Source organism: Erithacus rubecula (assembly GCF_903797595.1).
Source record: "Erithacus rubecula genome assembly, chromosome: 2".
Lineage (NCBI taxonomy): Eukaryota > Metazoa > Chordata > Aves > Passeriformes > Muscicapidae > Erithacus > Erithacus rubecula.
The window spans coordinates 19,934,234-19,962,199 of NC_136685.1; the positions used below are offsets into that span (position 1 = coordinate 19,934,234).

The window sequence follows — 27,966 nt, forward strand, 5'->3', positions numbered from 1 at the left end:
ATTAGTGCTTAGTGGAATACAGGTTGCCACAGTAAGACTTTATTTCTCTTCTTCCTTAAATTCAAACTGTAACACACACAGATTTGTAACTTGACACAATTTTGTAAATTAAATCCCACCCTCTGTAAAACAAACAAACAACCTCCAACAAACAAACAAAACCAAACCCATAAAGTTAATGCAGGTTGCCAGAATAAACCTGGAATTCGCTAATGAAGTTCCAGATGGGGAAGGGTTGTTATCTCTAAGACAAAATATTGAAGGATTAAAGGTGAAATGCTTTGAAAAAAGCATTTTCTCATAGTTCCTTCTGTGCTTTTGTTGGCTGTAATTATTCCTGTTACTAAGTGTCTGTGTATGCCAAGATTGTGTCACACTCATATGTTGCTTGGATCATAAATTGTTTTATGTGATGGTACAAAGAAAATGTGGATCATTAAAATCTTCCAAGAACAGGTTTTCTTAACCTGTTTTAATTCATTGCTGAAGTATGAATCCTGTATATATATTTCTAAGTGTGTGATTGCTAGGTCTCATATTAGTGAGTGAGAAGTGCCACATAATAAGTACACTTCAGAAAATGAACAAGCTCGTGTCAATTATCCTGTGATCATTGCCTTTATAAATTCTTTATTTTCTTAGTAACACTTGGATATTGTTTTTAACTATTCATATTTGTCTTCTTTCATACCAGCATAGTATTGGATTTTCTGTATTTGTACTTGAAGCAGCAAAGTGCAGTCTGTTTTTGTTTTCCATGTTAAAAGTTCATGATCATGCCAAGTCTCTGAACCTCTGAGGGTCATGTCCTCTGTAAAAGTATGTATCTTTTGCAAGCCATAGAAAATTTCTCTGTAGCTAGTGGACCCTATGCACTTGGGAACGTTTGAGTGTTCCTGGTTTGCAAAAGATAGATATTTTTACAGATGACACGACCCTCAGGTCTTTCTTTGCTCCCAGTCTAGATGACCAGCAGGAGCTGGTGGCCTGACTCTGGAGTAACAGCAGTTGGATGGGGTGGGTGCTATCCCTAGTAACACAACTGTGTCCTCCTAGTTTTGGTTGGTTTTTTTTTTTTTTATTTCTCAGCAAGGTCAAGAATTTATAAATATTTACTTAAGTTGTGGCAGTTGTATTCTTTGTTCATACTTGCGTCCTCATTGAAACAAAAATCTGTGTAGATGAGTAGCTGAATTCAGCATTTAGTTATTCTCAGTAAATGCATTTTGCTGATTTCTCTCAAGCATTTGACTTCTGGATTTCAGTCATGCTATCTGTGAAGTAAACCTTTTTTTTCACTTTAATATCTCTTTTATCCTTTATAATAAATGCTTCTTACATGTTCTTGAATGGAAATAAGGGAATGAAGGAAACAAAGTAAAATTGGTATTAATGTCATTTCTATTCGTAATGAGCTTCCTCAGTGTGCTTATTCCCTCTGAAATGCCTGTTGTGATGTGCACTTCTTAAACAGCAGCTCAGGCAGAATTACTCTTGAAAGCTGCAGCAGTTTCAGGGGTCTGCTGTACAGAACTGGGTTGTGGAGCTTGGCAGAGGTGTTGGCTTATCAGCCCTTCAGAGGTCATGTTGTCCTTCCTGTTGCCAGTAGTCATCTGAAGTCATTCACTCCCATAGTCTGTGCTTCCTTAAACATAGCAGTTAGGGCCCAAAAATAAGTGTTTTTAAAAAAATAAGGAAAACCTGGAGCCAAAGTATGAGCTACAGTACTTATGTTAGGATTTCAGAATGCACATTGATCTTAAAAGCTGGTCATTTATGTTTTACTATAGAAATAAAAGGATTGTTGTTGGCAGTTCTGTGGTGTTTGTGGACAAGATTAGCTGCACCTGCATGGCTGCTCTTTGCATGCCAGGAAAGGTCAGTCACAAAAGACAGCCTGATCCATGTTTCTTTGAAGTTGTGCACTATACTCCAGCTGATAAACAGATTTTAGAAGCTAAAATAATAAGTAGTATTCCATGAAACACAGCTGCTTGTCACAGTGATAATTTGTGCATCTTGCAGCTCTTCCTCTGAAGGCAGTGGCACCGTGACAAGTGGCCAGAGGTATTTGCTGAAGTGGAGTGTACCCCTGGGACAAGTGGATGTCATCGAGTATGGCAGCAGTGAGGGCCAAGGAGACAACTGCAGGTTCCCACCCCAGCTCTCTGCTGAAAATGTCATCATTAACTCTAAGCCAAGTAAGTGACAGGAGTTACTGACTTTTACAGACTGCTTTGTTTAAATCCATATTTGAAATTCAATGTGCTAGTGAAAACAAAGGAAATCATTCTGTCCATGAAGAGTTTTGTAGCATGAAGAGTAGTAGAACCTCTTTCTTTGGAAACTGAGAATGCATAAAGTGACAGCCAGGCTCCTGCCTTGCAACATGAATCACTTGTATTTGTCGTAGTTTAGGATTTTATGCATGAATGAGTAAGGAGTTCTAAAGCATGAGAGTGTGCAGACGTGCAAAAATGTGGGTTTGGTGTAGTGTGCCAAGTGGTCTCGTGGTTTCTGGTTCTGCCTTTGTTCTTTACTCCATAGTTAGAGCAAAGAAGTTTGTCTCAATAAAGATTACAAAGCCACCCTGTTGCTGTGATTAAGAGTCTGGGCACAAGTAAATTCTCACTTGAGAATTTACTCTCTTCTCTCATGCCCGTGGTATCTTGCCCTTCTAACTAGTGCTTCAGAAAAAACACCTTAATAAATGTTTTTGGAGCTATATGTTAATAGGCAATTTCCTCCTGGCATCTCTCCCAAAAATGACCTTGAGCTCTGAAGTTGACAAATTTGTCTATGGTAATTAATGCCTCCTACAAGTCTACCAACTGCCTATAAGAGGAATAGGAATTTTAAGACTTTACTTGTTAGCTACACTTTCATACATAAGGAGTTATTTTTATATCCTATTTTTTGCCTAAATATTGCAATATTAAATGCATTTAATATGTCTAGATTGTAATTTGATTCCTATTCATGGATTATAATTCATCTGTGCTATAATTCAGTGCTTGCTCTAGACATTATTTCACACTACATTTATTTAATATTGCACCCTTGACTTCATGAATTTTCCCACAGTTGTGCTCTAAGGAGGCAGAAATGCTACAGCATCAAAGTGTAGCATTTACTCCCCCCTGTATTCTCCAGGATGGTTCTTGTCAGGTCTTGCTCCTGCCATTGTAAATAGCTACAGAAATTTTATGGGCACTTATGTCTTGTTGCATGGATGACTTAATTCTTGACTCCTTTTAAGCAATAATGGACTACTTAGAGAATGAGATTAAAGCCTTTATTTTATCATTTAGCAGCTGCTGTATGCATAACTCTGAGAGGACTATATAAAGAAGTGTATTTCTTAGAATTGAGGGACCCTTTTGTAGGGGAGTGTGGGAGGAACAGATCATTGAATATTCCTATTATGATTTTATGAAGAAGTTTCACAGCTGATAAGACCAAATCATTGCATGTCAGCATGGTCATATGGGGGAGAAACAAAACCCCCTGCCCAAACAGACATGTAGAACTTACTTGAACCTCTTGGCTTTTGAGGTTTTTCAGCTGCAACATGTTTGGTGATGATATTACACAAAAAAATAAATTACTTTGTACATAATTTGTACAAATTTCAGGTTAAATGGTACTCTAGGTAAAATGTGAACTGAACACATGAAAGAGGAAAATCATAGCCTTGTTTTTGCACATACTACTGTGTTTTCACTAGCTGTTACTCTGAATGCAGTATTGTTTGAACTGGCCTTTATAGACAAGTTTCTGTACACACCTAATTGTGTTAGTTATTCTATGGAGTTGTCTCCTTAGTTCTAGCTTAAGTTGGCTCCTAAAGATTACAGAAGCTCAGAAAGTACAGCCTTCCTGCAGAGGGACAGACTGGTAAGTCTGTATACTCCTTCAGTGTTGCTTCTTGTTTGCACCACCAAGTTGCTGCATTTTATAATTGATGATGACATGATCTTTAATATATGGTAGTATCACATCATTGGTGAGACTGCTGGGTGTTTACTACAAGTTGCAAAAAGCTAACAGAGAAATACTATCTACTCTGCTTGAAACTTCATATCTTTGCAGCCATCATAAAATTATGTCTCCTGTTTCCAAAGTCTAGAGTGAAATCCCGGTGGCCTCTTAGTATGTGGTTTTAATAAAATCTAGCGATCAAGAACGGTTTGGGATACTGCAGGCAAAATCCTGAGACAGAAAACCATTTCTCAGACCTGATTTGTAGCTTACATATCCAGTTTGTGGGTACTAAAAAGATATAGAATAATAATGATTCTGTGTAAAATCATTAAGTAGTAGAAGGATTACCTCTTGCATTTCTGGAAGACTGATAAAAGTTTGTTTCTGTCTGCCACATGCCAGGTTGAGCACTTAGCTCTTGTAAGGTTAGTATTCTGACATTGCTGCTGTGATTAGCAAGGATTCTTGATGAATTCAGGTGGTTACTTGTGAGGATTACTCATTGCTGGTTACATTTCCCTTATCATGGCACTTTTTCCTCCACCAAAATCTTTTCTGTGAAGAGGTAGCTATCCCAATTGTACCTTGCTGTTTATTGACCAAATACAATTGGTGCTTCCAGTTTTCTATGTTGTGGCAAGAAAAAAAACAGTATAGTTTAAAGATGCAAACTTTCCTTTGGGTGCTGAATTAATAGCTGAATTTGAGTTAATCTTGTACAGCCTGTAATATGCAACTGGAAGGTGGAAAGATTTATGAGTATGTATAAATCAAAGGCATGCTTTAGTACTGTTCTAAGATGAAAAGCAAGGGCTGTGTGAACTTGGTTTTCACTTAGCAAAATCCTCAGTGGGCAGTTTTCAACCCCATTGAGCTTTGTACAGCAGTCTTTTGTCTCTGAATTCTACAGAACCTGTGTAGGGGGTGTTTTGTTTTTTTTTTTAAGCCATTTGTATTTTGGTAGAGCTGTGTGGCCTGAGGGTGTGGGGCAAAGCAGGCAATTTTTACTCAAGTGTATTCTGCCATACTGCCCCATCCTTGATGTGCTATTGCTTTGTTCCTGTTGTTCTCCCCAGCACCAACAGTAGACTAAATTCTCTTGAACATGAAGAAGGATTGACGCCTGAGCTGTTTGGCAGGGTCCTTTATTTGTAGGATTCTAATATTTTTTCTTGGTAGAGTGCAATTACAACTTGTCTTTGCTTTCTGCAATAATAACCGGTAAACATTTCACAATCTCAGTCTTCAGGAAAAAACGCATTTCTCTCAGCTAATTAGTCAAACTCCTGTTTCATGTATTAGAGTTAGTCTTGCTTGAAAGTCTGTATGGGCTCTCTGGCATCCCAGACTGACAATTTTTTGGAAGCAGTTATTTAATTTTGTATCCCAGAAGTGTGATATGTTAATTTCTTTGTAGAACCATTGGCAGAAAGATGTGAGATAGAGTTTTTCCCCTGGTAAATCCATTCATTGTTTCTGATAGGCTGTTTCTGTTCTCTTCACCCCAGTTAGTCCATGTGCAGAAGTGTAGACATATTCATAGTGTGGAAAAGTTGAATTAATATAGGAACAAGGGAATATTTTCAGTGTGAACAGAAATTTCTATATTCTTGGTTTTGATTTACTTGTATTGGTAAGATATTCACCTTCCTCACCTGGCCAGTTGAGATGCTGTACCTGCCTCTCAGGACATGGTTGGCCCTCCTGGCTCCAGGGTAATGCTGACCCATATTCAACTTGCCATTGACAAGGATTTCCAGTTTTCTTGCTGTGTGGTTGCTCTCCAGTGTCTGTGCTCAGTCTCTCTGTACATCCGGGGATGCCCTGTCCCACCTGCAGAATCCAGCATGTTAATCTCTTGTTAAACTTCCTATGGTTGGTGATTGCCCAGCCCTGTAATTTGTCAAGGTTTCTGTGCAGGGTCTCTCTGTCTTCAAGGGAGGTGACAGCTCTTCCCAATTTAGTGCCATTGGTAAATTCACTTATTATTCCTTGGAGTTGTTTTTGAAGACATTGAAGGGAACTGAGCCTAAAATGAAGCCCTGGGAAACCCCACTAGTGACAGGTCACCAGACTGATGTTACCACCCCATTCACTATAAATAACCCTTGGAGCCTGACCTGTGAGCCAGTGTTTCACCCATCACATGATGTGTTTTTCCAGTTGCTGGACATTTTGAGCCCTGTGAGAGACCTCCAATCAATAGCTTTACTGAAAACCACAGTTCACATCAACTGGCTTCCCCTGATCAGCTACCTGGGTTACTTTGTATTTCAACTTCATGAACTTGTTCTGGCTGGGCCCAATGACTGTGTTGTCTTTCAGGTGTTTTTCACTAGCTCCACAATAATCCTTGTAACTTTACCAGACACTCAGTGATCTTGATGGTCTCTTCCAACCTAAAGATTTTGTGATATGAAATATTATAAATACACTTTCCAAAAATATAAATAGTATAGTCAAAGGGCAAATTTGTAACTTCTTATCAAATTATTCAGTATTATCACTCTAGAAGAATCAGAAGACAGCCTTCCCTTGCAATTCATCCATGCATACATAAAATCACTGTGAATATGTGTATTCTGCTGCCTTTTAAGTGGGAATATAGGAATAGAAGTCAAATATACTGGCCAGAGTTTCAGTTTCTCAGACTTCTGGCACATGTTATGAGTTTGCAGCACTTTTTGCAAACATGGATTGTGAATTGTGGTTTGTGCTGAGGCAAATGCTGGTTTGGTGCTGCAGCAACAACCACCCCCAGTTGCCTGTTCTTGGGTCCCCAAGAATGAAAAGGGTGAGTGAGAAATTTCTCACAGTGCTTTTAATTAAGAAGACCAGACTAGAGAGACTGTAGAACCAAAGGGAGAGGGTTAAGCACCCTGCCACGTCTGGGTGGGAAACCAGTGCCTGTCAGCGGTGTTCTGTTCTGATCAGGTTGATTAGGAGGCATAGACAGTTACTTAAGCAAAAAAACATCAATTTGAGCCATATGTCTAAAGGCTGAAAGGGGAAATGAGCCAGACCCATTTATACTATATATCCATGCAGTGATGAGCATTGAAGAAAAGAGTGAAGTCAAAAATCAGGTTAGTATGCTTCTAGCTGCATTTTAGTGTCTTTTTCTTTCTTTCACAGGTTTATGGTTTGTAACTGAGAGCAAAGCTCAGCACTGCTAAACCATGGCTGTTCCCCTTTCCCATTCAGACTTCCAGGGATACATTTGTACTCTGTTTCCACTTGATTGTGTTCTTGGTCTCTGTGGGGTTTGTTTACTGTCAGATATAGTAGTGACATGATGCTAAAGTGCAGAAATGATACATCTCTTCCAAGTTTCCTTCTGCTTGATGCAGTCACTTTGTGTTGGCCTCTGAGTGTTGCCAGGGAAACAGAGAGGGATGTTTGATGGGCTGCAGTGTGCACTTGTTTCTGTCAGCATCTTGCTTAGTGGAACAGCAGCTCTTTTCAAAAATGGAGGTAGTGCTGCTGTGATGGCTATTCCCTTTAAAGCTGGATTTTTTTTTCAGGTTTTTCTAATGAGAGGTACAGAATTGGGAAGAAAAAAAAGTCAGCTTTATGATCACTATGGCACAGCAAATAGTAATCCAGAGTAAGCAAAATTAATATTAAGTGACATATCAAGTCCAGCATTGGTGATAAGATTTTAGAAAGAATGATGTGGCATGGCTTGCTTAATTGAACTAGCTTTCATCTCAATGAAATATATAAAGATTAATAATGTAAGTTCTTTATTTTAAAAAGTTAATGTTATTGAAGACAGTACTGTGCACTAAAGGAGATTTAATATGTTTAGAAATATAAACTGTCACTGATACATGCAAACAAAATACCAAAGATTTTAACTAAATCTAGTGCCAAAGAGTATGTTCCTCTGAGCAAATGGGGTGACATTAAATAGTTCACTTTGTTAAGCAGACATAAGTTTCTATCTAGTGGATTAGGCAAGGATAAATTTTGGTGTTACATGCTTGTCTCACCCATGCAGGATGAGATTCTTCTCTTCACCTTTTGTGTTTTTTATAGCAGTTATAGGATTTGTCATCTGTTCCTATAAACTTTGCTCTGTGTTGCCAGAGGTCTCATCCACATCATGATGAGAGGAGTAAAGATATTAGAAACCCAGCTGGTGTGTATGAAAGAGGGAGGTGAGTTCCTCACAGTGCCATTCCCAGATGAGTTGTTATAGTCTGGTGGGAGCTCCAGTGTAAGCTCTGGCAGCTTGGCCAGTTTACAGCTGCCTGCAGACCTGTCTTGGGATCCCTGCAGTGCTTTCATTGTTTAAATGCCTTCACACGTGTACTTTCATTGCCTGTGTGTATCAGTGTTTGTCTTTTTGCACCGTTTCTCTCTTGCCCTTTGTGCCCATGCAGGTGCATCCCAGAGGTCCTGTGTGAACCCTCTCCCTCCTTAGGAGGGCAGGGACTTCCAGCTCCATGCTGTCCTCAGCCTTCCTCTTTGGTCCTTGTGAGAGAAAGGGCCATGGCACTTCTTTTCTTTCACTCTCAAGCCTTTGTTTACAGCACTTTTCTGCCTCATGGGAGCAGAGCCAGGAACTGTGGTCAGTACAGATTCCGGGGAGACCCTGACCATTGTCCCAGCTGGTGTGACATTGGGGAACCAGGCTGTGGGGTCCACTCTAATGAGCATATCAGGGCTCCAGTGTTTCTCCCTTATGTCCCCTGCTGCTTTAATCTCTGATACAGTACAGCTGCTTCTGTCAGAAGGAAAATATTTATGGCCTTTTATATCTGAAATTCCCTGTGCGGTCAGGATTAGCTGGAGCTTAATATAATCTTGAAGCTGTGCTCTCAATGTATGAACTACTTCTCACTATCTCAGGGGCTTTACATTTCCTCAGTGGTTTTGCATTATTTTGCATAATTTTATTCACAAATGATATAGCACTATGAGTTCAATACCTTGCTCACTGCTTGCAGTTGCAAGCCGGTGATTTTATCTTGCTATTCCCCAAGGTATATGAATAAGCAGTTTTGTAGTTAGATGGTAGCTTTTATGCTGCCTATTTCTTCAGTGTTCAGATCTGGTACAATGAGAAAGACAGGTTTTAACATTCATGTAATTAATTACCATTTGAGAGAAAGGTATTAGCAACTGACAGTGAGGTAAAGCATGTTAAAAATACTTTGTTAGAGTTGAGACTTGCTCTACTCTGTGTACTGGGTGTCGTGTGGTATTTAGTTCTGTGATTAGGACCTGAAGAACTCCCCTGTCTTGCATGGCAATGAGAATAGTTAATTTAATACATTAATTTCATGGACTCAGATTATCAGTTTTAATAATTACGAACATAAGTTATGTTTAGGTGCTTACATGCTTAAAGTATGATTAGACTGAGCAGTGTCATTTCAATGTTTATGATGAACCGATTCATGTTGATTGATGATGGAGAGCCCTGACTGTATCCTGACTGCTTGCTTATACCATGTCTGAGCTGAATAATTTGCATTCTAATAAACTCAAGGGGTTTATTGCTTATCACCTAATGCTATTTGTGTGCTTGTGCTGCTTCTTCCCACACTAGGTTACTAAGCCTAAGTTAGGGTTGTTCTGCAGAGATACGTGTGAGTAGCTGCAAATATCCGCTTTGCATTGGTGGCTGCCAGCTAAACTCTTGTTCTCTGACATCATTCCTGACTTGCTTAAATTTCCAAACCTGGAGACTGATGCCACTTAAAAACTTGTGTAGTTTGGACGTGAAAGTGTGGTATAATCTCAGAAGACCTACAGTTGACTTATGGTGGTTCAGATTTTTTTGTGTGCATGCAGCTGTGGAGATCATGACTTGGATTTAGTATGAAAGAGCAAACCAGGGGAGGACAAGCAGTGTCCTTTTCTGTGATGAACTTTAAATTGACCCATGGACTTGTTTAGGTCATAGGCCAGGATTTTGAACAACTTTGTTTTTATTACAGTTTTAGTCAAAATTCCAATTGTTCAATTGTTTGCTGTTCAAAAAACTCTCATAAAGGAGAAACAAGAAAACTGAGCCTGCCCACGTGCTGCTTCTCTGATGCATCTGTGGAAACAGGAACAGCATGAGTGAGCAAGTGAAGACACAGATATGATGAGGATGGTGATGTGGGCTGTCAGGGACTTTGCTTGCATAATACAGCATGCAGGAGGTTGGTAGTTCAGCATCTAAAAACCTCATCTTCTTTGTTAGTGGCTTTAACACGCATGCAGAATTTCTGGAGAGGATGAGGAGTATATCAGAGGTATGGATGTGACTCTGGTGTATAACAGGTGCTTGGATGTGTCATGTTCTGTGCAAGATAAAGTCTTAGTACAGAAGGAGGTCCTCATCACCAGCCCTCTAGAGAAAGCTAGGTATTCTAGGACAAGGAGTTTGCAAAGGGAAAGAAAATAATACTTTATATAACATCAGTATCAACTGCTAAATGAATTATAGTGCTTCTGGTAATTCAATATTCATAATATTTTTGCCAGCTTATTAGTTGCTGAAATAGATAGCTTGCATATAATAATGCCACATAAAGATTTCTTTTTCTGTTTGTACTGAGAAAAGTAGTTCCACTATACCTGTAAAAGGAGAATGTTGTTTCTCACTTTGATAAGTTCTCTTCTACTGAGCATTGGTGTGTTTTGCATACCAGTGTATCTATAGGAGCAGGATTCAGTACAAAGTATAGGAGAAAAATTCCTCAGCTGCAGTGATTGAGTCTTGGGCCTTATTAATTATTTCAGGTTATTCTTCTTTATATTAATTAGCAAGGCCTTTGGTGTACAGAAAACTATTTTACTTCAGATACAACATTGTCTTTCCCAGTCTTCATTCTTGTCCTTTCTAAAGGTGGGCATTAGAAGTTAAGCAGTGGGATGCTGTCTGCTAATTATTACTTCAGGAAAAAAATCAACAAAACCTTTCGAGGACAATCAAAGCCAAATTTAAAGGCTTGAACAGCTCTGTCTACACTTAAATGACTTTAAATATATTAGTGCTGCATCATCATAGTTTAACATAAATAGGTTAACAGTCTCATGGTATATGTCCAGTTTATTATGAACTGATCAATAATTCATCTAGTATCATGATACTTTGCTTTCCAGAATACTGTGCAAGCTTCTCAGGTTTAAATGTAGTTGAAATGTTGTGTAAGGGCCTGCTTTTTTTATTATTTGTTCCAAGTGCGTAATCATATACAACTACCAGTTTGTTATGTGTTTCTCAGACACAGCAACTTTTAAAGTTACCTCCCACATATGTAGCTTCTTCCCCCTCCCCAGGTGATTTTTATGCTGTATATGAGGATTGAAACTTTCCCAAATCTCTTCCTTTGGTAACATCTAACGTTTCAGTGTGCTGCCTGGATGCACACAGATGGCTCAGTGGGAGGAAGCAAGACAAATATGCTCAGCCTTGAAGGCCAGATTGCAAATGGCAAGTCAAATTTGGGATGTACCAACCTTTCGGAGTGGTCTTCAAATCTGGCATGTTCTTCAAGCGTATCATTAATTTTCTGTTACCCCTCAGTAACATTGGAGCTGTAGTCAGGGGAAGAGCCTTTCTGAGATTCAGTTGTGGTTTTTCCATTTCATGATCTTCTGTGCAGCACTAGCCTGACTTCAGGGCTCTGTCTCTCAGAAGCAAAGCAGTCTTCATGAGGACCTTGACTTTTCATGATGCATTGGCTTTCACTTCATTTCAATATAGCTTTTCCAAAAACAATTTGCATTGATGTATTATAGTTTTGAATTACATGGAGAAAAGATTATTACTGTGATTATACTCAAGGCAGATGTTGTCCATATTAGTTACTTTGCAGTGAAAGAGACACCCAGAAGTCTGTCTATTAATAGTATTTCATTTCAATATGATGGATGATACAGAAATGTTTGCAAAAATTGTTGCAATATTGAGAGTATATTGATTGAAGCTTTTATTTCATTTGTGTGACATTTGGATTTATGTAACAGTATTACTTGAAGAAAATCCTTCTAATTGGGAATAAACAGGAATTTGGTATGTGATGGGACCAGCTGAGCCATTATGTTTGCTTGCCCAGCAAGAGATGTTCAAATTAGGGGTGATTGCATCTACTCTGTCTTTAGTAGCATAAATCTGTGACAAAATAGTAACCCACAAATGGGAATCAAAACACACTGCAAGAGCTAGTAGGTAACAAATCACCATGGAAAATAAATGTGTCCCTTTGTAATTCTTAGAAAGGAAGAATAGGGTGGGATCAGTTCAGGATTCTGATATGCTTGAAGAGGCCATGGAAATGGAAAATTTAGGGGAACCAGACGGACGACAGTCCCGAGGGGGCAGCGGCTGTGCCAGCTCCTATTGGAGCAGCTGCTGCTGTGCAGGGAGAGAGCTGTGGCTGCTCTCTGTGCTCCCCAGCAATGCAGCCTTCTGCCGGAGCTGGGAATCCTCCCCTCTGCCCAGGCACTAGCACAGGGACGCTTCTCTAGCATGTGTCTATTTATTCACAACCTTCCAAATTCTACTTTTGCCTGAACCAAGTTAAACTGACTCCCTGACCACACCCAGGGAGTTTCCTGCAGGCTTTGAAAATGCCTGGGTATACAGCACCTCAAATTGCTTCTGTTTCAATTATAAAAATTGCTTCATACCAGCAAAATTGATGAATTTGAAGATGTGTTGAGAGTAATACTGGGAAGCAAGCTGGTAAAATAAATGTTTGGTATTATACTCAAATGTATTTTGGACCAAGAAGAAATTGTTTTAAAAAGCATAACCTTCTCCCCAGTTTTACATAGCAGCAAAATCAATTTAAACTTTAACCTCCTTTCTTCCCTCTAAACCAAATTGTGGTTTTGTTTTCTTTTTTAACATTGAGTGTATTTCATTTTAAGCTGAGCAAGGAATTGGGTATTTTGAAAGAATTACTGGTTGTTGGCAATAAACTTGCTTGTTGCAGGGAGGCACAAATTCCTCGGGTAAAATCTTAGCAACAAAGGAGTTAGTGAAAAAAATTCTTGCTAGATTACATGTGGCCAAGATTTCACCCTTGATCTGTAGGTGGAATGCAAAAATGTTGCCTTTGAAGCCACATATGTGGTTATTGGTTACAGCACGCTGCCTTCCCTCCTGCCCAGGCACACTCTGTAGCACGTAGGATGTGTAGAGTTGGGGAGAGCCTTCTCTAAACCATGAAGGGTTTTTTTCCCATAGGAAAAATGAGTTGTTTCAGAGCTTGATAATTGACAAGAGTGGCTTAGAAATGTCTTTATCATTTGTGAAACATTTCACAGTACAAAAGAAACCAAGCATGTATCTGCTTTGGTGTGAAGCCAAGAGTTTTAAAGTGTACTCTCTGTGGGTAAAAGGAGTGAACACCCACCCCAAAATAGCCAGCAATTGAATGGTCAGGGAACATGTGTGGGCTGAAGCAGCCAGTCTGTGCCTGTGAACTGGGAAACATCTGATGAACAGAGTAGTGTTCTCCCCCACCTCCTCCACTCAAGAAAAATCCTCCATCAGTCAATTCTCAGGACCAACTGGTAGTCAGTGTTTGCTTAAACACTGAGAAGCCAGTTCTATTTTAAAAGACATTGTGAGCAACCCTTACAGGACCCAATTCAGAGATAGAGTTGATATATAACTTGCAACTATTACCCAGACACAATCCAAGTGATCACTTTTTGGAGAACTTGCTTCTGATGAATCTACATCATTGTTGATTTCTGAAGCCTTATTTTTCTGTGTCAGTTTGTGCCCACTAAGGACCTCAGTGAAAGGCTGATATTATTCATGCCTATTGATCCAGTCTTTGACTATTAAAATTCCTTCTTAGCTTGACCATTTCTCTTTTCTAGAACATCAGAGGATGGAAGCAGGCTCTCATTAATTATTTACTGTTTTGATTTTGTGCTTCCTTTCCTATACTAAGAATGTGATCTTCTAATGAATGAGTCTAAAATTGCTTTTGTTGGTTTTTCTGTGTGACAGCCTTTCAGATGCCAGGTTAGTTTATTTGCTTTGACATTCATATTGCATTCTTTTTATCTTGACTTATTAATAGCTTATAAAATGTGCATGATGCAGACAAAAAAAAAGACTCAGGTGACAATTACTGATTGAAATTCAAGATTTATGTTATGCCTTATTTCTAAGGCTAGAACAAAGATATTTGTAAGATTATTCGAAGCTTCAAGAAGGGGATTATCAGGCATGGTGGATATATATACATACTGCCCAGTGCAAACCCATCTGTGTAAGCAGTTAAATATTGCTTTATGGCCTCAGTTGAAGACTGTGGCATAAAGTCCTGCAGCATCTAGGAGATTTGCCTGGATGCTGCTTGGTATCTGTTGCATTAATGTCTGTTCTCCAAACAATAATAAACAAAATGTCTGCTAGCTGTCTTTATCAGGCTACAAAGAGTGATCCTGGCTTTTATAATTTAAGAATAATATCATTCACTTAGGGGGAAATATCCATCCTGTACAAGTGAAGCCTCACAGACTCAGATTTTCACAGCCTGATTGTAGTACATTTTCTCTTGGTTCAAACCCTCAAAGCTAAATTTCAAAAATACTTGCAGTAATTTTATTGGTTTGTTTAGTAGTGGAGTTTGTAAATGGCAGGTGACTGCACTTCTGCAAAAACCAATCGAACAATAATTTCTGTTCAGTGTAAATTTTTTTTGGAGAAGTTATCTTTTTGTTGGAGAAATTTGGAGCAAGAATGATATCATTTGTGTTGTTTACAGTGCAAGACACATTATCATGACTTTTAGCTAGATTTGACTGGATTTCCTGTTAACACTGCTCTGCCCCTTTCTTTGCAAGTAGCCCCATCAAAATCGAGTATTTGATGCTGGTAATTCTGGAACTTTACAAATTATGATTATTGTGGATGTTAGCAGGAAAAAAGGTGCAAGCTGTCAGAAGATAGATACAAGGAGAGAAGTGTTTGCATCTTTCCAGATGTAGATTTTTCAAGTATTTGGGTTGAAGAAAGTGAAAATGCAGATTAATGAAGGTATACAGTCTGCAGTCCAAGAAAAGTGTATTTTTTTTTTTTTTAACAAAACTTCAAACATAGTCAACTGACCATAATTTCAAAATTTCTTTTCTTAGATCTACTTTGTGGTTTTTTCTTTTAATGGCATGCAATAAATGTAATTTTCTTTTCTTATGGACTGTTTTGGTTTTAAGGGTAAGAAAGGCTAGATTGTTCCTTTAACTAACATTCAGAGCAGGCAAAGAAGAGGATGATAGTTGCATCTATTATCTGGATGGGTGAACAGTAGTAAAGTGCAGTGTTTCTCCTGTTCGGTGTTCAAGTACAATGCACAGAAATAATATTTTCTTTGAGCCTTGTAATTTAATGCTTTTCAGGGTTTAAGGCAGACTTTCAGCTTAATATAATGAATGGCATTAAAGAAAAACATTGTGGTAGCCTCTACCTGTATGATGTCTCCAAATAGGAAAATGTCTTCAGGAAATAGTTATTTTGATACCTAACTGAAAATATACTAATGATTTAAGTAGCTTGTTTCATACATGTTTATATTTCATGTTTATTCTGGCTTAGGCTATTTGGGTGGCTTTGTTTGGCAGGTTTTTACCCTGGCCCTGCAGCAGGCTGGGGAAGGCAGGCAGCAGTGGTGTGTGTGGGGCAGCTGAGCTGTGCCCAGCACCCTCTGCCCTGCAGCCACAGCAGGCTGTGCTCGTGTCTGTGCCCCTCAGCTGTCTGCAGAGCCAGGACCCAGCACTGTTTTTAGAGCCTGTTCTTGCCAGCACTACTGAAATCCTTCTGATGCAGGGGTGTGTGCTGCCTGGCTTCCAAAGCTGTGCTAGGGATGAACATCCATAGTTTGGATACTGCACTGCGTGAGCTAAAGAATCTGCAGGAGTTTCCTGGCAAGATAATCCAGTCCTGTTACTGTCATTCAGCCAAAGGGAAACATGCTGACTCTCTATGAGTCAGGGTGGGTTTTTTATGGGAGAGTGAGTGTTGTTTCCAAAGGAATTACTTAGCCATTCTACTCCTAGCATCATTATAGTTCAGAGTCTATTGGCAGGGGTTTGCAAGCTTTATGCATTTAAATGAACACCTTATTCTAGTAATCAGTGTGCTTTTCTGAGTTACTGTTCCCATATTAGTCCTTGTACTTATTGTTTATTAGCATAAAATATTTTCTGCTGCTCTTCATATTTGCTACTGATTTTAGAACAGATCCTTTTTTAAATGTAGGCATGATTGCACTAAAATTTCAAGTAGTTCAGTGAAATTGCAGGCTTATGTTAGTTAGGATATGGATATGTGACCTCAAACTGTCTCATAATCAATAAAGCAAATTTTGAGTTTTAAACCATCAAAGCAAAAAATGCAGACAGATTTTTTTGCTTGTCATGTAACCAAAACCAACCTCCAGGAAAGATGTTTGCATTAATGTGTTACAGCAAGTCTATTGTTTAGTGCTAAACAAAACTTCCATGGCAGAAAGAGATTTTGGGGTTGGTGAAGCTTTGATATATGTTACAATTCTAGTGTGGGATATTAAATTGCAGATGGTGCTCTCCATCGTACTAGATGAACAACTTGGATCTTGTTTGTAGCTAAAAAAGCTTTTTTAGATGATCTAAAAGGAAATGCCAATGGTAGTGCCTGTACCTGCAAAGATTGTATGTGATATATGCCACTGCCTATTATCTCCTAGGATGCATTTCACAATTATCTGTCTACAGGACATTAGAAGCAGCTGGAGCAACAAAGTGAAATTCTGATGATATATGTAGAAATAAACCACTTTGACCTTGAGACTAATATATGTTTATATATATGTCTTTGTGATACTTTCCTCGTTCAACTGATAACTGCATCTTTTTATTATGTATAACTGTATGGTTTGATTCATTTCAGACAAGCTTTATATGGGACCAGGGCAGCTGTACCATGATCTGCAGAACCTTTTACATGACTTGAATGTACTTGGTCAAATTAGTCAATTAATAAGCAGCCTTAAAGGAAACTATCAGGTAATAAACAAAGCTGGATTTACTTTTCAAGTCTGTTCTTGTAAAGAAGTATAGTTGCCTCGCCCTAGGATTTGTACAAACCATTCTTTAGTTCTCTCTGCAAAATTGGAAAATTTTTTACCTTTAGTAATGCATTTACTTTTAAGTGTTATAAATAGATTACAGCTGTCCTCCTAATCTTGTTTTTATTTGTTGTTTTTAAGTGTAGGTGGGTACTACAAGTGTCTGCATTTGTTCAGTAGCTGATAAGCTTACATGGAAACACAATTAGGTTTTGATGTTAAGAAATTGGATTCTTGCAGTTAGACATGGTAGTAGGAGGATGGTTGTTTGGAGGAAGCTCTTGATCCCCATCCAAGCTCATAATCCTGGCTTTTGGGGGGGATTTTTTTTTTTTTTGACTTAAAACTGAGTATAAATAACAAAAATTATAAAAGGATTTTCAGAAGAATTTTAAGAGTATATTACTTTAGCTTTGTTCACATCCCTTTGATTTAGCTTATATTCTGGCAAACAGATATAGTGCTTAACACCAATCATCTTGAGACTTCAAACAATTACTTTTTTGCTTGGTTTTTTGTATGTTCTATATGTGGTTACATGTAATTTTTAACTCCTACCTGCCACCACAGGTTTCAAATGTGTGTATATGTATGAATATATGAAAGCTGAGCTTCTCTTGACATATCTTGGCTTCAGAGTGAAGGCATTAGATAAAACATAACATTTTGTGAAAATATGTACTCTGAATATTTTGTGAAAATATGTACTATATGGAAAGAATGCTTTTAGACAAAGCTTCCACAAGCATTGAAGGTGAATTTCATCTGCATAATTGGGAATATGTATAGCACAGATATACCATAAGACATTCAGCCATCACCATATAAAAAACCTTTCTGTCAGCACTGACAGTCAGAGCCAACTATTCTTTGAAAACTTAAAATTCAGTCATTGTTTCCAGTTAGATGTGTGTAAGACCATGGCAAGAATTTAGTTGAGGAATAAGGTCAGCTTCTTTATTTTTGAAAAAGGCTTAAGTTGTCATAGAATTCTGATGGTGAAAAGTGTGTGTACTTCTGTTTACTTGTTAGTCTTGATGCTTTGTATCATTCAGGTGAGCTTTTACTCTCTGCAAAAGAACACTCACCTTGCAGTGAGCTATTGTTTAAACATCTTAAACAGACTTAGACCACACATCTTTCATGAGGGGTCTGTAAAAATTTTGACTCAAAGATTTGAACAAAAGCATATTTTCAGTATGATTTATAGATGTTTTCAAAAGACTTTCTTTAGTAGCAGAATTTGTGATGCTGCAATAAAGTAAAAGGCTTATGCATACAGCTGATAGAAATTTACGTTTTTTAATTTGACATACACTTGGGAATGTCACTTATGCATCATCAAACTGAGCAATGTGAGATTAAATATTCAGATGAAATACATTAGAAAATATTTTATGATATTTCTGAACTGTGTTTATAAATATGGCTAAATTTTCCATGATGGAAATGTGGTCTAATTGAAGCCCATGTGTCATTGTTTGTTATATGCAGGAATCACCTTATTATCTTGTTTGCAACAGGCTGGTGTTGAATCTTAGCTTTTTAATTTTTCAGAACTTAAACCAATCTGTAGCCCATGACTGGACCTCAGGTTTACAAAAACTGATTTTGAAAAAAGAAGACGAAATCAGAGCGGCAGATCGCTGTAGAATTCAGCTGCAACTCCCAGGAAAACAGGACAAGTCAGTAGAAATCTTGATTACAAAACTTTCTAAATTGGTGTGTGTGTTAGGTATAGATGTATGAGTGAGGATTTGGGAATCTTTAGCTCTTCCCTCCCTTCTGTCTCCATGGTAAGCCCCTGACTTTTGCTCTTTTGCCATAATGCTGAAGCTATCATGTTCCATAGCAGCACTGTAGCTTTTCTCCTCTTTCTCAGCCCAGCCCAGCCCAGTTCTGGATGCAAGAAGCAGGTGAGGAACCATGGCAGGGACTGCTAATAGGGAACAGTTACTGTTGTATTCCTTCACTAGTTCCTCTCATAACATTTCATGTAAAGTGCAGGAAGATGGACATACAGCATATCATAGCCTGCACACTTAAATCAGAGCTGAGTCTTTTCTAAGTATTAAAAAATAATTAAATTTCACCTTGGTCAACATTTTTAGCCATGGTTATATTCATACCCAATGCATTTATAGTGGCTTTTGATTTTTTTTCTCTGTATTGCAGGTCTGGGCGGCCAACTTTCTTTACAGCTGTGTTCAATACATTTACCCCTGCCATCAAACAGTCTTGGATCAACAATTTACAAATGGCTAAACTGGCCCTTGGTAATTCCTAGTTATTCAAATTGCCTAACAAGTTAAAATAGCTCTCAATGCACAGTGTAATTTATTTATTTATTATTATTTTATTTTTTGGAGAATGATTTTGGTGAAAATTTGTCTATAGATGTTTAAAATTGCAATACAATAAATAGTAATGATTGTGTATCACTACAAACTAATAACAGGTGCCTATGTTGAGAAACATTAACTTGCTTGATATCAAGTTTCACCAGCACATGGCCAAAATACAGTACTTTTGTGATGTCTCACAGAAGACAAGCAAAGTAACAAAAAACAACACAGAATGGATGTTTCCATCATTCCAGGGGAAGGATCCTTAAAATTATGATAACTGGCAGTTGGTAGGGGTGTTACTTAGGCAGAGAAATGCTGTTCAGCAAATTTTCTATATTTCCTAGAGTCTGAGGAAAGGTTTGATGAGTCTTTTTCACTATTCAATTTACAAGATCATTAGGAGACTACCCTTAATATTTTGCTAATTTAAGGTGCTCTTTTTTGCATTATCAGTATGTATGTAATTTACTCAATTAAATTTTTGTTCACAGTTTTATGTTGTCATTTATGTATCTATGGCATAAGAACAGCCTGATCTGTATGACTAGGCCTGACAGAATTCTTTTCTATTCCTGTGGAGAGGTGGAAGTGATTATTCAGTGAAAGGATTGTGGAGTGTTTATTGTTTGTTCTTTCCATTACAGCGGAGGATAACCTGTTAGGTTGGTTCTGCATAGAAGATGATGGGAATCAAATCAAAAAGGAAAAACATCCTCTCCTTGTTAGACACATGCCAGTGATGATGGCCAAGCAACAAGAGTTTAAGGTGAATGGAATTTTGATATGAGATGTCAGTTAGGTTCTTATGTGATATAATTTCTAAAGAATTCCATAATGTAAACACATCTGTTAGTTTTCTTGAGCAGCCACCCTGCTTTAAGACCATTAGAAACTAAAAGTCATTAGCAACTAAAGAAGAGTCACAGGAATGCAAAATGCTGCAATCTTTGAGGCACTAAGGAGCATGATGTTTATTTTTACATAGTATGACATTCACTGTCATACGTAAGTGAATAACTCAGTGTAAACAGAATGGATGGGAATTTTTTAGTTCATCTTGAGATTTCCAAATGTATGTTTGGGGTTTAGAAGTAACCTGAAGTTTACAAAGAGCAAGAATCTGATCTCCATGAAAGTTGTCCTCTTCTGATGTAACTCTGCTAAATCCTCCTCAAATTTCTCATTTTTATTAGTGCACAGAGAACAGTATTTTAATTTTTTTTCTTTAATTATGTTTCATGGAATCTTATGTACAATGTCATATTCTGAACAATGATTTAGAAATTGTCTTAATGGTTCATTTCCTAAAACAGTATGTTTTAGGAAGCCTTTTTGACCACTGACTTTGTTGGTGAAAATAAGTACAATACCAAACCAATAGAGGGAAGGGAAGAGTGCTGGATGCTATTTTTCCTGTGTATCAACAGGATTTCTTATTGACCATCAGTAATTAAGTCTTGTACAGAAAGAGTAATGGAAATAAAATTGTGTATGTGTGGATAGAATCCCAAAATTAAGTTAATGTCATAGCATGGATGCTGCTTAAAGAGGTGAGTCTGCAGACCCTCACTGCTAGATCAGCCTACACAGGAGGGAAGCTCAGCTGACAGCTTCACTTCAAGTGTGAGTATGCAAGTCTGGATGCTGGGGGAAAATAATTGGTGGTTCAAAATGCAGTAGAAATGTATAATTGAGCTAAGACAATCTATTCCTATGATACTGGTTTTCAGAGCAGAGAAAGTTTACTGAAAGTCTCTGATTTCCCATACAACCAGTTGTGCTTGTCTTACTAAACAGCTTTTTCTGTACTGACTACTTTCTAAAGTCACCACTGGTGAAATAACCTGCTAATTTATTTTTTTTTCAGAAACTTAAATTATGTATGTATTTCCTTAGAGCCTAGGCATTTGTAAGTCCTGAAAATACATGCCAGGAAGGCCCAGGCTCAACTCTTGTAATCAAGTTAGAACAGGGTCTTCTTATTTTGAAAGGAAAATCTGTTACCCTTACCATTGAGTCACTTCAGGAGAGCAGAGTGTGTGACAAAATTTGCCTCAGCCCTGGGCTAACTTTGCCAGTTTTGCAGCTTCTAAAGTAATGTGGGTGTGAGCCCAGGTATCATTTCTGGTTCTCCCAAGTCCTTGATATTGCTAGAAAATATGGCTTAGGTATTACTGCAGCCTCAGCTGCAGTTTGGCTCTCAGGCCCCAGCTCAGGGTGGGAAGAGAACTCTTTGCTTGGCTAATCCTGTTTGTTGGCTCTGTGTGCTGCTCAGGCTGCCCAGTGGTGTAAGGAGCCATCAGAGCAAGTTTACATCCCAGGCTTCTGACAAGACTGAGAGCTAAACTGCCAGGGTTTAACTATGGAATAAAACATCACTTTTGACTAAGATGCACAGTGACACAAAGGTGTGACAAGGAGCCTGGGAAATATTCAATCTGCAGACTGTCTAATTTTTTTGCTAGTGATATATTTCCTTGTCACAGCTACTCTAAATTACCACAAGTAGATAGCTTCAGCATGTGCTAAAGGAGACATGCTAAGACAGGCATGGATAGCTCTTTCTTTTTCTTTTTTTTTTTTTTCCTCTTTTTTTTTTTTTTTTTCTCTTTTCTATTTTTTTTTGGTCTTTTTTATCATCTAGTGATTTCAAATTTTTATCTGTATATAGGAAATTGCTCTGTTGAATTAATAATCATTTTTATGCTAAAGCAAATCACTTTGTAAAGCCTGCTGACTTCAAGGCAATTTGTAAAATTCTTTGCACTTTGGAAAATTAGCTTTGAATTTAGAACTTTTAACTTTTGCTGACTCATTTTGTTTTTGTTTTTTTTTTTTAATTGTTCAGTGTTGGGAGATGATGTTGCCAGGCTATAGGGAGTTAATACTAATTGAATAGTCTAAGTTAATACTAACTGAGATGTGTACTACAATATAATCAGGACATTGATGTCCAAGATTTCCAAGAGAACATTAGTTTGAATTGTAGAGAATCTTGTGTAAAAATGGAATATCACACCTCATTACAAATCCTTTTATTCTCTACACAGTTATGAATTCCTTTTATATATTTTGAAGTGTTTACATATGCTTTAGGAAACTGCTGTGAACATTAAGGAAATTAGAAATCCATGACTGGTCATAAAAATTTTTTTTTTTTCAGATCCTTGAGCTTGAATGATCTTTGGAGTGGGGATGGACTTAAATATAGACCTTGAGTCTGGTGTTGCTTTCAGTTTTTTTTTTAAATGGCCTGCATGATAAAATCATGAGTATTGTTATTAACTTACTGACAGTAACATGATGACATGAGATTGGAAGGGAGTTGAAGTCTAAAGAATGATAATATTAGCATTCAGAAGGACTAAGGCAGCTGGGGAAATAATTTGAGGGGAGGGAAAAGAAAAATAAAAAGGATGACAGTCAGCAGGACAGACAGGTGATATGCTCAGGGAGAAATTAGGAATTCCATAAATCCAGATTGAAGAGGTGGTTTAGTTGGTCTGTTAAAGTAATTTTTAATACTGACCAGCAAGGTAAGGATTGGTTAAGAATATAATATTGTTACAAAGAGAACTAATGATGAAATGTGTTGAAACAGGATTCTGAAGAGGTAACAATGGTGTGGTGCTGGTACCAGCTCTGCTAGAATAGTGAGTTCAGGTCAGAAAACTCTGCACTCTCAAGTATACACATGTGGCTGATACATCTGCTGGAGAGAAGTCAGTTGAAAAAGTGGCAGTAATAAGTTGAAAAATAAAAATTTGAAAAGGACACTGCAGATAATGAAAATTACCTGGTGTCTGAGATGAGAGGTAACAGGCTAAGGATTGCATCAGGGATGGTGTCAGGTTGGGGACATGAAAAAGCTTAATAATAGTTATGAAGCATTTGAGCAGATCAGCAAAAGAAAATGTGTAGTCTTTGGTCTTGAAGGTCTTCAGGGGTAGATAAGGAGTGCATCAGGAACAGTATCTGTGCAGCTGACCCTGCCCACCAGAATCTGGGTGAGCTAAGCTGACTCCTTGCCTTATGAGAGTCTTTGATATCCTAAAATGCTTTAGTTAATTGCAAACTAAAATAGACAGAAACAGGCATATTTTTTTAATGAGATAACAGCTCTCTTTTCCTCTCTTTGAAGATTGAATGTGCTGCTTACAATCCTGAGCCATACCTTGCTGGAGAAACAGAGTCAGATTCCTGTGCTGTGGAACATGGTTTTCTTTGGGTAAGTGTAATATTTAAAATCTGAAAGTGGTTGTCTCCTGTTTCTTTCCATTGCATTTTGTGACTTGGCAATGTGTAGGTATGAAAGAAATGTTGGGTTGACTTTGTTTATTTGTTTAAAGATAAAAGGTTAGCTACTAATTTGTCCATGTGATCTTGCTGATCTCTGTAGTTAAGTGTGTATTATTTGTACAGCACAGAATGAATTCCAAAGTGCTGAGCACATTCAGAAGGGAGATTTGTGCTAATTTGTAACAATTGCTGCTGAAACAGAAATGAGCATACACTGTCTTACTGTTTTCATATTATAAGAATGTTTTAGACAAAAATAATCTGCTTAAATCTGCATAGGAAAAAAAAATTACTCTGCATATTACTATGACTCCAGATATGCAGATTTCCAGCAGAGGTGGATAGAAGCTGTTCTTAAAAAAAAAAAAAAAAAAGGCAAGCTAATGATTTCAGGAGCTTTTCTAGTTGCTACAATACTGAAATAGTGAATTAAAATTTAGAAATAGTTTCTCTTACCAGGTGTTTTCAAGGCGACCTATATAATTTCCTTTTGTCTTTGCCATTTGTAAACAGTCATTGCAAAAACATGCAAATTAAATCTTTCTACTGCTACAAAATATTCTTTCTCTCTCTTTTCTATTTTATTTCATATAAACAGAAAGAGTTATTATACAAAAACATGTATTGTGCTTGGGTAGATTTGTTTGGGGTTTTTTGGTTTTTGTTTTTTTTTTATTTCTCTCTGATCCCCAAAATGTACAAGTTTATGGACATGTTGATGATACTTAGTGCTGGATCAGGGAGAAATTCAGGTTTCTGTATCAGCAAGTTTACAAGACTCCTTCTTTTAGGACAGAGCATTTCTTTGTAGACCTGTTATTTGGGCAAAGGACAGGCCTCAGCTACTTTGCCTGTTTTAAAAGAACCTCAGACAATTTAGAACATCTGCTATTAAAATGGCATGTTGCACAAATATTTACAGTAATTGCATTATGTAATGTATATACATTGGAGTCAGATATCAGAATAGGCCATACTATTATTCCTGCTTTAAAAACATATTTTTTTTCTTTGAGTGTAGAAGGCAAGTTTGTATACATAATGTTTTGACATATCTTGTATGTGTACTGAATAATTCTCTTCTGTCTTAATGCATGAAAATTCATATTCACACATATAACTTAAAATGCACACTTCAGTTAACATTCCAGTCATTCCTTCTTGTACATGCTGATCTTCCTGAAGGCAGGTATCAGTCATGGTCTGTTATTTGTTTTTTTTAATTTTATTTTCCTTTTTTTGTTTCAGATTGGCAGTTGTACTAATCAGATGGGCCAGATTGCAATAGTCTCTTTTCAAAGCTCCAGCCCCAAGGTTATTGAGTGCTTCAATGTGGAATCACGGATTCTCTGCATGGTCTACATACCAGAGGAGGAGAAGCTGAAAGAGCAAAACAAAGCTCCAGACTCTGAAAATGTTCTTGCAAAAACATCTAATGTGCCTACTATTTGCCTTGGCATGGAAGAAGGAAGGTGATTCTTAGTTTTAGTGTAATGTGTATGATTTATTGATTGCATTTACTATTCTATAGCAAAATTGTGTGACATACTGCTAAGAAAATACTTACTTTTAAAGAAAGTATTCAAATGTTATCTCAGTGACCTCAAGGTATCCTTTCCACTTAAATCAAGGATAAAATGCACTTTACATAATTTAAAATTACACTGTGTGGTGTTTGAAATTAAAGGACATCTTTTTGATGAAAGAGGGTTAGATAATCGCATCTGGAAAGTGTAGTACAATAAAGAATAATCTTCAGGTATTGGAAAATTTTCAGAATGGCAAAGAGGAATCAATTAATCTTCTGTCCTGTCATATTATGCAGGATTTGGCACATGAAAAAACAATGTTGCTATTTACTGTTGACATGAATTACTTTGCTCTGTCTTTGAACTGGTGGCCTTCTGAGCCATCACTTGATTTGTGTTGGAGAACAACATGGAGAACTTGTTCTAAACTTATAGGTCAGTCAGCAAGCAGATCTTGTTATAGTTAGTTGAGGGCATAAGTGTGTAACTGCATGTGATTTTTGAAGGTGTTTGTAACCAGTCTAAATGAAGGAGAACAAAATTCTCTAAGGAAAATGCCATTTCTAGAAATGAGTGATTTAATTCCAGCCTTAACAATATTCTTAGCATACCCATCATAACAATCAATAGGAATTGTGAAAATTTTAAGTGTAAGTGACATCTGGTAGTGAGTTTTTCTTTTCTTCTCCCTAGTTCTCCACATAATATTTTTTTTTTTAACAAAAGTTTTAGATAGACTGATAATAAGGACTTTGAGAAGAATTTTTATTATGTCTCTTTTTGGAATAGCTTTCTGCAGACAAGATAATATGAATGTGTTGTCATATGTCAATGCCAAGTAATTGCAAGTTGTCTATGCAGACATTCTGGAGTGTCAAGAACTGAAGGAGAAAATCCTCTTTCCCCCAATATTTTATTCTAAACTTTTCTTCTGCATATTCTAACAAGAACTATGTAAAGCATAATTTCACAGGTCTGTTTCTTCTTGTTTCTTTCTATAGCATTTCTGTTTACAAAAGTTGCCAAGGCTCAAAGAAAATTCGACTTCAACACTTCTTCACTCCTGAGAAATCAACTGTTATGAGCTTAACATATAGATCTCAGTACTTGTTTGCTGGCTTGGTAAATGGAAACATCTCAATCTACACAAAAGCAGAAGGTAATGCTGCATAGTGATATGATTTGATGGCATCCTGAGGAACTCACATGTCAGTGTATTTTGGCAGAAGTAATTTTCCACTAATATATTTTCTGAAAATCCTTTGTAAAACTGCTGAGCTAGAATTACTACTTTTTCCTGTATGTCTGAAGAGACTTGTCTCTTTTTGAAGGATAGTAGGAACTTTGATACTGTTTTCCACTTTCACCATACATGCATGTGACAATTGATTTTCCCCCTTAGTTTAAACCCTGAAGTCTTCAGTGTTGCAAATGTCCAGAAATTTATGTGCCAACAGCAGTACACAGTATTTTACACAGCACAGTGCTTATTGCTCTCAGCTACCCAGTACTGGTGTTTGTGAAACACAGAAATCTGTTGGTAGAGATTTCTGTATATCTCTTTAGATTACACCCCCATTTTTACTGTACAGATGAATAAGTCCTATGTGTGACGTTCATGTATTTAAAGGTAGGCCTGTATTTTCTATTAGCATCACAGTTGGTTGTTTTGTATTTAGCTAAATAATTGACTAAAATAATTTGAATAAAGGAGAAATCCCAGGCAATTCTTCTGAACTACAACTGTCTTTTCCAGAGCTGATTTAGGTGCTTCCAGTACATCTCACTAACTTCCCTGCAGCATTGCCTATTTATCTAGTGTTTCAGTTCAAAATCAGTGAGGCTTTGCTCAAGGTTTTAAGTGAAATGTTAGCACAGACACTCCTAACTTTGCAAAGTACAGAGCCAACAGAGATCTGCCTTACTTGTATGAGCTGCTGTAATGATGGCTCTCTAATGAGGTGGGCCCTGTGAACAGTTCAGCTGCATTTGTGTCGCACTGTGTCTTGGCTACTAAATACTACCAGTCTGTCACTCAGGAATCAAACTCAGTATCTGTAATCTTGGAACAAATTGTATGTCCACTATTAGCTCATATAAAGACTTTGTTTGGGAAAGGTACAGGATGCTTTTTTTTTCCCAAGCAACAAAGGATCTGGGAAAAAGTGTTGGCAAAGAGACTTCCTTTGTCCAGTTCTCATCTTCAACCCAGTAGGTTTCCTGTTGAGCTGTTGTCTCTGATCTGAAGCCAAACTTTTTTTTACCACTGAATAGCATTTTTTTTCTTTGTTTTTGAGGCACAGGAGTGAGGTCTTGATCCTAGATTCATAATATTTTTGGTATTTCAGTTTCTCTACGTACGTGAGAGGGGTATTAAAGTGAATCTGTCGACTTCTCTGAAATGTGTTGGTGTATTTAAGCTGTTTTAAGACTGCAATTACTATCACTCAGCTTCCAGAAAAGACCACTTCAAAACCACAACTGACATCCTTGGCAGTATAGCTAAGAAAGGATTCATGGGTTGCATATCTATAGAGAGTGTTAAAGGTGGGGCAAAGCTGTTAACTAGACTGCATTACAGTCTGGTTATGAGATGGAGGTTGTTGCATTGACCAGGATCATAGATCATAGACCCTGTTCAACTTCTCCTAAAGACACTGGTTATGGGCAGTGAGATGTTCACAGAGCTTGTCAAAGTCTGAGCCATGATCACTGGAACTTTGAGATGGG

General features: G+C 37.5%; 1 protein-coding gene across 5 annotated transcripts in view; it reads left to right on the top strand.

Moving 5' to 3' along the window:
- ARHGEF10 (Rho guanine nucleotide exchange factor 10) overlaps window positions 1-27,966 on the top strand; it is a 105,320-nt gene that overhangs the window by 54,237 nt on the left and 23,117 nt on the right. For all 5 annotated transcript variants that reach the window (XM_079297951.1, XM_079297950.1, XM_079297954.1 and 2 more), the window contains 8 exons: window positions 2,026-2,201; window positions 16,883-16,998; window positions 18,618-18,745; window positions 19,236-19,336; window positions 20,053-20,174; window positions 23,550-23,636; window positions 24,956-25,179; window positions 26,238-26,395. In XM_079297951.1, the coding sequence (XP_079154077.1) occupies window positions 2,026-2,201; window positions 16,883-16,998; window positions 18,618-18,745; window positions 19,236-19,336; window positions 20,053-20,174; window positions 23,550-23,636; window positions 24,956-25,179; window positions 26,238-26,395 (1,112 nt within the window). The remainder of the gene's footprint in view (window positions 1-2,025; window positions 2,202-16,882; window positions 16,999-18,617; window positions 18,746-19,235; window positions 19,337-20,052; window positions 20,175-23,549; window positions 23,637-24,955; window positions 25,180-26,237; window positions 26,396-27,966) is intronic.